The 10,679-nt window shown below is 42.5% G+C and overlaps 1 protein-coding gene across 1 annotated transcript in view; it reads left to right on the top strand.

The window, feature by feature from the left end:
- LOC109932049 (tubulin delta chain-like) overlaps positions 1-10,679 on the top strand; it is a 30,312-nt gene that overhangs the window by 13,992 nt on the left and 5,641 nt on the right. The window contains exons 4-6 of the mRNA XM_048596163.1: positions 5,438-5,533; positions 6,870-6,945; positions 8,715-8,856. Coding sequence (XP_048452120.1) covers positions 5,438-5,533; positions 6,870-6,945; positions 8,715-8,856 — 314 coding nt within the window. The remainder of the gene's footprint in view (positions 1-5,437; positions 5,534-6,869; positions 6,946-8,714; positions 8,857-10,679) is intronic.

The raw sequence follows: 10,679 nt of genomic DNA, 5'->3' as shown, positions 1-10,679 counted from the left end.
TTTTTCTGATGAAGGGCCTAGGCCCGAAACGTCAGCCTTCCTGCTCCTATGATGCTGCTTGGCCTGCTGTGTTCATCCAGCTCTACACCTTGTTATCTCTCTTGTTTACATGAGATGCTATTTTTGAAAAATCTAATCTCCCAACCTACCTCAACCAATACACCCCTCATAACTCCATAATTGGCTTGTCTACATTTACGAGCCACCTATACATGAGAAAGCGGACAGCAGGGATGGTGAAATAAGGTGCCTTGGTTTGTCAGCTTGCCCACTGCTGGCCTGCTCACCCCTGCACCCCCCCCACATCAACCCTGTGATTGTAAAAACGGTGGCGGGGGGGTAGCACCTGTAGCTCCATTGCTACTTAAGGCCCTGACGTGGACTCGTGAGGACCCCCTGCTTCATCCTGACACTTTACAGATTTAACATCTGGGAGGAGAGGCCTCTGTCAATGTGACAATAGATAGGACATAAAGTTACTAAGAGAGAGGTAGGTCAGATAAGACTAAATTTAAAAAGTCTGAAGAGAAAAGCTGGAGAATATAATAGCAATTTGGAAAAAAAAAATCTATTAGGTTATGTCAGAGAGTGTAATGGCAGTAAAGGGCATTAATGACTGAGGCCACATTAGGAATAATAGTAAAAAGTTAAAATTGAGGCAAAATAACAAAACACATGAAGCATCATTAGCAAGATAGATGATTCAGTCGTACATGTAGAAGTGACTGGGTTTCAGCTTTCCAGAGAACAATGAAGCTGGTCATTGAATATATTCAAATGCATTTTTGATAGAACATAGAACTGTATAGCACAGGAACGGGCCCTTGATACCAAATTAAACTAATCCCTTTGGCCTGCCCTTGGTTCATATCCCTCCATTCATTGCATATTCATGTGCTTATCTAAAAGTCTTTTAAATTCCCCTATCATATCTGTCTCCACCACCACCCCTAGCAGCACGTTCCACACACCTACCACTCTGTGTAAAAAAAATTTGCCCCTCACATCACCTTTGAATTTCCCTCTCTCACCTTCAATGCCTTCCCCCTAGTATTAGACATTTCAACTCTGGGAAAAAGATTCTGATCGTCAACCCTATCTATGCATCTCAAAATTTTCTAGACTTCTATCAAGTCTCTCCTCAGCTTCTGCTGCTCCACAGAAAACACCCTGAGTTTTTCTAGCCTCTCCTTTCAGCTCATACCGTCTAATCCAAGCAGCTTCCTAGTAAACCTCTTCTGCACTCTGTTCAAAGCCTCCATATCCTTCCTGTAATGTTGCGACCAGAATTGAACATAATACTCTAAGTGTGGCCTAACCAAAGTCTTATAATGCTGCAACATGACATCCTACTCAAAAACCCGAGCAATAAAGGCAAGCATGCCATACACTTTCTCTACCACCCTATTTACTTCTGTGGCCACTTTCAGGGAGCTATGGACTTGAAATCCAAGATCCCTCTGCTGTTCAGGGTTCTACCATTAACTGTATACTTTTCCTTAACGTTTGATCTCCCAGAGTGCAGCATCCCACACTTACCTGGATTAAACTCCATCTGCTGAGGTATAAAGGATCTGAGTGTCCTGGTACATGAATCAAAAATGTTAGTTCGCAGATGCAAGTGACAGGAAAGGCAAATGTAATGTGGTGTTGATTGCAAAGCTTACCGCAGGGCTTTGGTGAGACCACATCTGAAGCACTTTGTACAGATTAAACCTCCTTGTTTCAAGTAGGATATAAATGTGCAAAAAGCAGTTTATGGAAGGTTCGCTTGACTCATTCCCAGAATGCAGGGTTTTTCTTATGAGGAAAAGTTGAAAAGGTTGGTCCCATACTTTTTGGGATTCAGCAGAAAAAGAAGTGATTTTGCTGAAACATATTATATCCTAAGGGGACTTGATAATGGGAGGATGGTTCATCTTGTGGGGAAGGCTAGAACTAGGGAGAGGAGTTTAAAAATAGATACCTACCTTATAAGATGGAGCAGGAGGATGTTTTTCTCTGGAGGTGGTCAGCCTGAACAATTCCCTTCCTCAGGAAGCAGTTGAGGCTGGATCATTGGATTTAGTCAGGTCTGATTTAGATCAATTTTTAATAGACAAGGGAGTCAAGGGCTTTGGGGGCAGAGGAGAGTTTAGTTGAAACCACAGCCAGATCAACCCTGATGTTATTGAATGACAAAGGGATGAATGGCCTACTCCTTGCCCTGCGACCTGTGGTCTTAGGCTTCTCAACTTGTTTGTACTTTGTTCCCTGGGGATCTGTCGTTATGTTCTGCACAAATTGATTACAGTTATTCCAGGCCTTGCCTCCACATTCTCAGCCCACATGGTCGAACAGCTTTCTAACATTCACTGCCCATGCTCACACAGTGACTTTGGCCAATTGCTAATTTTGCAAAAGTATCTTTAGGAATGCACCTCGGTGAAAGCTTAAGGTCTTCAGGGGAGTAGGTGGAATGAGAGGACTGTAGCAAGCTCAACCTTCCTGAGGGACATAAACCTAGCCAGGTCCCAGAATTACATGGGGTTTACAAAAAGGACAAGGCCATTTGATCCAATCAGTTTTTCCTCTACACAGGCTCTAATCCTCATCTATATGATTACTCTCTTCCCAAATTCTTTTATGGCACTTCAACAACCAGTCTAAACCATTCTTTGATACTGGTATTGCCTCTTTTTAACTATTGACTCAAACCTTCTATTTTTAAAAAAGTCCTTCTGCTCTCTACCTAAAATCTTTTACATTTAATCTTCTTTGTTCCCTCAATCTGGACCACTCAATCAATTCCTGTTTCTATCTGCTCTGTCCAACCCTCCATCAATCTCCATCAATTTAATTAAAACAACCCTCAAAGGTCAAACACTGTGAGTGATAATCAAATAGCGTTTGAAAAGTTGGGATTATAATTTTCCCTCACCCTGAGTCCATTATAAAAGATTTAATAGGATAGCACTTAGAAACAGTGACAGGATCAGACAGAGTCAGGAACAAAAACAGAAGTTGCTGGAAAAGTTCAGCAGGTCTGGCAGCATCTGTGAAGAAAAAATCAAAGTTAACGTTTCGGGTCTGGTGTCCCTTCCTCAGAACTGATGGTAGCTGGGAAAATGTTGGTTTATATGCAGAAAATAGGGAAGGGGATGGAGTAGGGAGTAAATGATAAGATGGAGCCTGAAGAGAGAGAAGAGCAGTTGGATAGACAAAGGAGTGGATAACAATCTGGCTAGGAGGGTGAATAGCTGTTAATGCGGACTGTTAGTGACTAACAATGGGTAGTGTGTAAAGGCAGACTATGTGATAGCAAGGCCTGGTGTGTGGGGTAGGGGGCTGGGACATCGGAGAGTTTAGGTCCTAAAACAGGCTCGGACAGAGTCAGCATGGATTTATGAAGGGAAATCATGCTTGACAAATCTGCTGGAATTTTTCATGGATGTAGCCAGGAGAGTTGACAAAGGGTAGCTGGTGGATGTGGCTTTTTTTGGACGTTAGAAGACTTTTAATAATGTCCCATTCCTTATGCTGATATAAAATTTTAATGTAAAATTAAGGCCCATAGAATTGGGTAGTGTTCTGAGATGGATAGAGAACTGGTTAGCAGAAGAAAACAAAGAGTAGGTACAAGCAGGTTTATGTCTTGAGTGGTAGCCAGTGATGAGTGAAGTACCACAGGGATCAGTGCTAGGACCCCAACTATTTGTGATATATGTTAATAATTTAGATGAGGGAATTAAATGTAATATTTCCAAGTTTTCAGACAATGCAAGGCTGGGTGGAGGGTGAACAGTGAGGGAGCTGCAGATATGCTTCAGTGTGATTTGGGCAAGTGGAGTAACTGGGCACATGCATGAAGTATAATGTGAATAAGTGTGAGGTAGGAAAAACACGAATGCAGATTATTATCTGAAAGGTGATAGATCGAGAAAGGGGAAAGTGCAAGGCACCAGTCACTGAAGGTAAGCACGCAGGTGCAACAGGCTTTGAAGAAGGCAAATGGTATGCTGGCCTTATAGTGAGAGAATTCGGATACAGGAGCAGGGATGCCTTGCTACCGCCTTGCTGCAATTGTACAGCGCCTTGGTGAGACCACAACCACAGAAGTTACTGGAAAAGCTCAACAGGTCTGGCAACATCTGTGAAGAAAAAATCAGAGTTAACGTTTCAGGTCTGGTGACCCTTCCTCAGATCTGCTGAGCTTTTCCAGCAACTTCTATTTTTGTCCCTGATTTACAGTATCCGCAGTTCTTTCTGTTTTTACTTGGTGAGTCCACACCTGGAGTGTGGAATTTTGGTCCGTTATCTGAGGAAGGATGTCTGGCTATTAGAGGAAATGAAATGAAGGTTTACCAAACTGATTCCTGGGACAAGAGGACTAACATTATGAAGTGAGACTGGATTGGTTTAGATTCTGTTTGCTGGAGCTTAGAAAAATGAGGTGGGAATAAAATTTGATAAAGGTCTTCAAACAAAAAACCAGTGAATTCAAATAGGTCTAGACAGGATTAATGCAGAAAGGCTGTTCCCATTAACCAGGCATTCCAGACCAAGGGTCACAATCTAAGGATATGGTGTAGGCCATTTAAGACTGAGATGAAGAGCAATTTCTTTACCCAGACGGTGATGAGCCTGTGGAATTCTCTGCCACTGAAAGCAGTTGAGGTCAATATGTTTTCAAGGAGCAGTTAGATATTTAGCAGGTAGAAATTCGTCCTTAGGGCTGAAGGGATCAATGCCTTTGGGAACAGGATTATGAGTTGGATGATCAGCCATGATCATGTCGAACGACAGAACTGGCTTGAAGGGCCGAATGGTGTACTCCTTCCCCTATTTTCTATGTTTCTATGCTACTTTTCTCTCAGTTTGCTGTTATAAGTGAGGACTGTTACTGGGTTTTGTTTGGTTACACTGGAAGCCCCCTGATATCTCATGCAAGTGACCAGTTCATACTCCTGGCTAAGCAATAAATTTTGACTAATTAACAGACTGTAGTTCAAGTCCTTCATCCCCCTTATGTACAGTTTCTCAGTAAGGCTTGTTAAAAGGATTCTGCTGAGAGTGACTTTTCAATGCATTTGAAGACAATCTCCCATGATACCGGTTGAACATTGGGGTCACTGGATAACTATCAACAAGAGGCTAAATATTGTTTTCTTAATTTCTCAACTCAGCAGGAGAGTTGGTGTAGGAGTTGGACTCAGTAGCTTTTATCGAGGAACAATGAAACCTAAAATGGGCTGAAGGGCCTCTGACCTGAACCCATCTCATCATCCTGGTAGTAACTCTGTACATGGACCTTTCTGAACCTGGCTCTGCAACCCATAATGTTACAACAATCTGATAGTGTTCATGGTTTGGGCTTTCATTTGCAGAAGGGTCACAGCAACATGAGTTGATTTGTTTCATTGTCTAACTGGTTTGTATGTGTATTTTTTATTTGAAGTGGTGTCGGCATTGGTCTGGAACCTTGGGAGCTGCTGAGAACTGTCTGCCCTGTGCCAACTACCAAGCTCCTATATACAAGCCAGATGAACAAGAGGTAGGAAGCCAATCTGACTCTTGTCTGTCAAACTGGCTAATTGATGGGTTAAGAAGACCTCAGTGAAAGTTTGAATTGGTAATAGAATGTTAGAATCAGAGCATCAGATTTGGACCTGGTGAGAATTTTGAATTCATCAGCTAGATACAGCATTCTGATGGAAAGACCAGCATGGCTTAGACACAGAATAAAGCTGCCTCATAACTGTCCCAGCAAATACACTCAGGCAGGTGCAGATTGGATTACTTAAAGAGTGGGGGAAGCAAGCATTATGGGGAAAGGGCAGGAAAGTGGATGTGAGAATGGTCAGATCAACGATGATCCTGTTGAATTGTGGAGTAGGCTCAAGAGGCCAAACAGACTACTTTTCATGAACAAAAACAAAGTTGCTGGAAAAGCTCAGCGGGTCTGGCAGCATCTGTGAAGTTAAAAACAGAGTTAACGTTTTGGGTCCGGTGAGACTACTTTTAATAGCCACATGAAATTTTTGAGTCACATCCTAGGTATTGTAGCTGAGCTAACAAGGTGTAGAGCTGGATGAACACAGCAGGCCAAGCAGCATCAGAGGAGCAGGAAGGCTGACGTTTCGGGCCTAGACCCTTCTTCAACTGAGCTGATGTTTAAGTACCATCGCTTTACCGAGCTGTATGCCACGTGGAAGAACTCCAGCTGTTCTTTATGATCTGATGGGGGAAGATAATACCTGTATCAGTTGAACACAGTTGTAGCCTCTGCACAAGAATCCATTACATGAAGCACTTGTTGTGTTTTCTGGAGACAGCCCCAAAACCAGCCAAATCTGTTTCAGAGGTGAGAATGTTACCACGGTGTCCGTGCTCATTGCATTGAGCAACTGGTCATTTCTTGATAAAGATACAGCATTGTAACTTTGCATGACTGAGCTACATAACTGGGAGTGTGGAATGTCACTCAATAAGCAGTTCATATCCTACCTAGCTTGGCTGTTAAGTGCTCATGTTCTGATTTACGATTTCATTCGCCAGTTGTCCAATGAGCATGAAAACTAAGTCTGAGAGTCTTCAAATCAAACAAGTCCCAAAGTATTAACTTTACCTTAATGGCAGCTTTTGTTTCTGAGGTAACAGGTTATAGGTTCAAGCTGGACCCATCAAAACTGAATGTATTGAGGTCTTGTCTCCCCCAAAGAGAATTTGTCAAAGCGGGGTAGTTTTGATATTGAACAGGATCAATTAACTAAATGGACTTTCCTCCTCCTCCTTTCAAATATTTAATCCCCTTAGACTTGGCTCCATGACCGTGTGGATTAACTGTTTACTGCTGGTCCAATCAATTGTATTCGCTTTATTGTCCTTAGGGGAACTGCATCCTGGGATAGTATGCTGTCCTCCATTGTGCGTACTCTTCCACGTCACTCACCCACTGGCGAAATTGTATCCTTTTGCAGATAAGCAAACACATTGAGATGAAGAAATTTACCCTCATCTTTCTGGAATTGCAACACAACAGGGAGACTGACAGAACCTTTGTGTTACCACATTTTGTTGCATTTTTGGGATCAATCAGGAGTATTCCTGCTCCTAATTTTCAACCGTTTTTTCTGGAGCCAGCGAGCTGATAAGTGCTGTCAGAATGTGCCCAGATTTATTGTCAATATAAATTCACCCTGAGAAGGGGACAAAGGCCTCCTTCCAACCCTTCAGTCTCCTTGTGTGATGGTGTGAAGCTGGGGATTTTAAAATTATGTCAGTGAAGCTGGCAATATGTGATAAGGTATGGGTGCGACAGCGATGTCTCAATGGGAGCATTCTCATCTTGGAGGTGGTGATTTCGAAACACATTCCTGTGATTTGAACACAGAATCTAGACTGACTGCAGTTCTGAGTGAGTGTTACATCATTGATGATGCCTCCTTTGGGGTGAGACAATATCTTACAAGTCTCCTCAGGTGGAAGTAATGGATCCCAGATCTCAATTTTGAAGACAGGGATTCGGTCCAGTGTCCTGGTCTATATTTGTCCTTCAAGCAACGTCAACTTTACCTGGTCCACAACAGTGACACTGCTTTAAAATATAGTCCTTCATCAACTATAAAGAGCTCTGAGACATCCACAGGTTGTCAAATGCATTATATAAAATGCAAACCATAAGATATAGGAGCAGAATTAGGCCATTTGGCCTATCAAGTCCCTCTAACACTTAATCATGATTGATATATTTCTCAACCCCGTTCCCCTGCCTTCTTCCCATAACCCTTCTTCCCCTCACTAATCAAGAACCTTTATCTCTCTGTCTTAAATACACTCAATGAATTGGCTTCCAAAGCCCTCTGAAGTAATGAGTTCCTTAGATTCACCATCCTGTGGCTGAGAAATTCCTCCTTATCTCAGGTCTAAAAGGTCATCCCTTCACTCTGAGGCTGTGTCCTCAGTTCCTAGTCTCTCCTATTCGTGGAAACATCTTCTCCACGTCCAGACTATTCGGGCCTGTCAACATTCAGTAAGTTTCAGCGAGATCCTCATGTGACAATCTCTTCATTTTTGGGATCAATCTTGTAAACCACCTGTGAACCTCCTCACACCAGCATATCTTTCCTCAGATACGGGGCCCAAAACTGCTTCACAAGATTCCAAATGTGGTTTGACCAGAGCCTTATGCAGCCTTGGCAGTACATCTCTACTGTTGTAATCTCGCCCTCTTAAAATGAATGCTAACATTGCATTTACCTTCCTAACTGCCAACGGAACCTGCATGGTAACCTTAAGAGTCTGACTTTGAACCCCTAAGTCCCATTTCATTTTTTCTCCAGTTCTAACATCCTGCAATGAAGGCAAGCTGATCTTTCCCACACTTAATCCTTAGTGCTTTCAGACATGGCCCAGCAAGTTACAAGAATTGCTGATGAGACCCATCACAAGGCCAATTCAGGGAGTTGTAGTAAAATTACTAATATTACTAATGTTACATTCAGGAAGGAAATTAAAAGAAAAACACTCTCTAAAGGGGTTGACTGATGCTAGGGTATGATTTCTGAGTGACTATATGAATGCTTTGGGCCATTTCTGTACCTTGAAGAGGCTAGAGAGACAGGGTGAGGCATCCTGCTGGAGATCCACTTGAGGAGAAAAAAGCAGAGAATTCTTGAATGAATGGCTGTGCTTGCAAAATTATTGTGAACAAGTTCTTAATTCCTTTATATCAGTATCACAGCACAGCAGTTCTAGCTGTGGCACGTGGAACCAGAGCTGAGACATTTAATTGCTCGCTACAGCCCATCATGATGAAGATGAAACAAGGATATGGATGTGTTTCATGGAACCCTCATCCCTTGGATTATTGGACAGGTCAGTAAAGTCACCATAGTCCTATAGGGCTGCTCTTTCATTAATGTTTTACCCTAAGGGTCACCGTACCTCCAGCAAAGGGAGAGGCTGAAAAAGAGAGTCCTTCATGGGAACCTCAGCCAGTACAGGAGTTGTACCCACACTGTTGGTGTTAGTCTGCATCACAAACCAGTCATCCAGCCAACTGCGCCAACTGACACTCGCATGAAAAACACTTTCCAGGAAATTCAAGCCAATGTATTTTTTTTTGTTACTCCTGCTTACCAAGGAATTTGGACCTGAATTTTGAAGCAAGGTTCAGGGAACACTATTGTAGACCAGTTTCTCTCCAGTAAGATGTGCCAACTGGGCCAAGAACCACAATCTGCTGCCGTGTGCATGAGAATGAGAATGAGAATTGAGAATAATAACTAACAATCCAGACTGGTGTGCAAATGTTCAAAGACTGCAGCACCCAAACTAAACAAGAATTGGTGTGCGTCAGGATCAACAAACTCTGCAAAAGTCCATCTCCAAATTTCAATCCTGACAATCTTAAGGAAAACCTTCTAATAAAGGGCAGTAGACATTACAGAAAGGGAAACAGATGAAGAGTCACATTAGTTTGCATAATTATGACCTAATTTCCAATGAATTGATGATTACTTGCACCCTGATTTCTAATGTCCTGAGCTGAATTGCATTGTATTGTTCATTTCTTTGTTACTATATCAGTGATATTGTCAGAAGTAGTTGCATAGCAGATTTTTGGAATAGACAACACAAGACTTGTTTTGGTGACTTCATTTTCTACACCAGATCTCCTCCTCCCATTGGCTGCTGTCTGTGTGATCTGACTGGCCTTACAATAACAACACCCAAGTTGACACAATCCTTTCTAACACTTTGCTGTTTGAGTTTGCTGTGTACAAATTCACTGCCCCATTTCCCACATCACAAAGCTGTCACTACACTCCAATGGTACTTCAGGGACTGCTTTGGGGTGCCTTTTGAGAAAGACGCAATATAAGTACAAGCCCTTCTTTGCTTTTATGGGATGTGGTCATTACTGGCAAGGACAGTATTTCTTACTTATCTTAAAGTGTCCTTGAGAGGATGATATTGATCAACCTTCTTGACCTGCTAGTGTCCATCTCATGTCAGTACATGTGCTGTGCTGTTAGGTAGAAATTTACAGTATTTTGACCCAGTGATGATGAAGGAATGACAATATATTTCCAACATAGTAATCCTTCTGTTGAAACCTGCTTGGAGGAAGCATTGAGGGTGGCAGGGGCACAGAATGTGCTTTGAGTGCGAATATCTCAATGTCCGTCACCAAGAATATCGCCACTGTTACTGACTGAGCATGTTGAGTCCTTAGGGACATAGCTGCTAGACTGTCTGCGCAGCAAGGGAACCAACAAGAAGGAAAAATCTACTTGATCTCATCCTTACCAATTTTGGTCGGAGTGACCACCGCACAGTCATTGTGGAGATGAAACTCATCTTCATATTGAGGATATCATCCATCATGCCACGTGGCAGTACCACTATGCTAAATAGGATAGACACTGAACAGATCTAGCAACTCAAAACTGAACATCCACGAGACACTGTAGGTGATCAGCAGCAGAAGAATTAATTTCAACTGCACCCTAAATCATCAGGGGCATAGATAAGGTGAACACTCATGGCCTGGGTTATTCCATGCTTACTGTTACCATGAAGGTGGGAAATCAACCTTTGCTCAATGCAGAGTGCAGGAGTGTATTCCAGGAACAGCACCAGACATATCTAAAACTGAGGTGTTCAAGCTGTTTAATCTACTACACAGGACGATG

The sequence above is a fragment of the Rhincodon typus genome, chromosome 4 (genome assembly GCF_021869965.1).
Source record: "Rhincodon typus isolate 14 chromosome 4, sRhiTyp1.1, whole genome shotgun sequence".
In the NCBI taxonomy this organism is placed as follows: domain Eukaryota; kingdom Metazoa; phylum Chordata; class Chondrichthyes; order Orectolobiformes; family Rhincodontidae; genus Rhincodon; species Rhincodon typus.
Note: the sequence above shows the minus strand (reverse complement) of the source record. Positions and strands in the feature narration are given on the sequence as shown.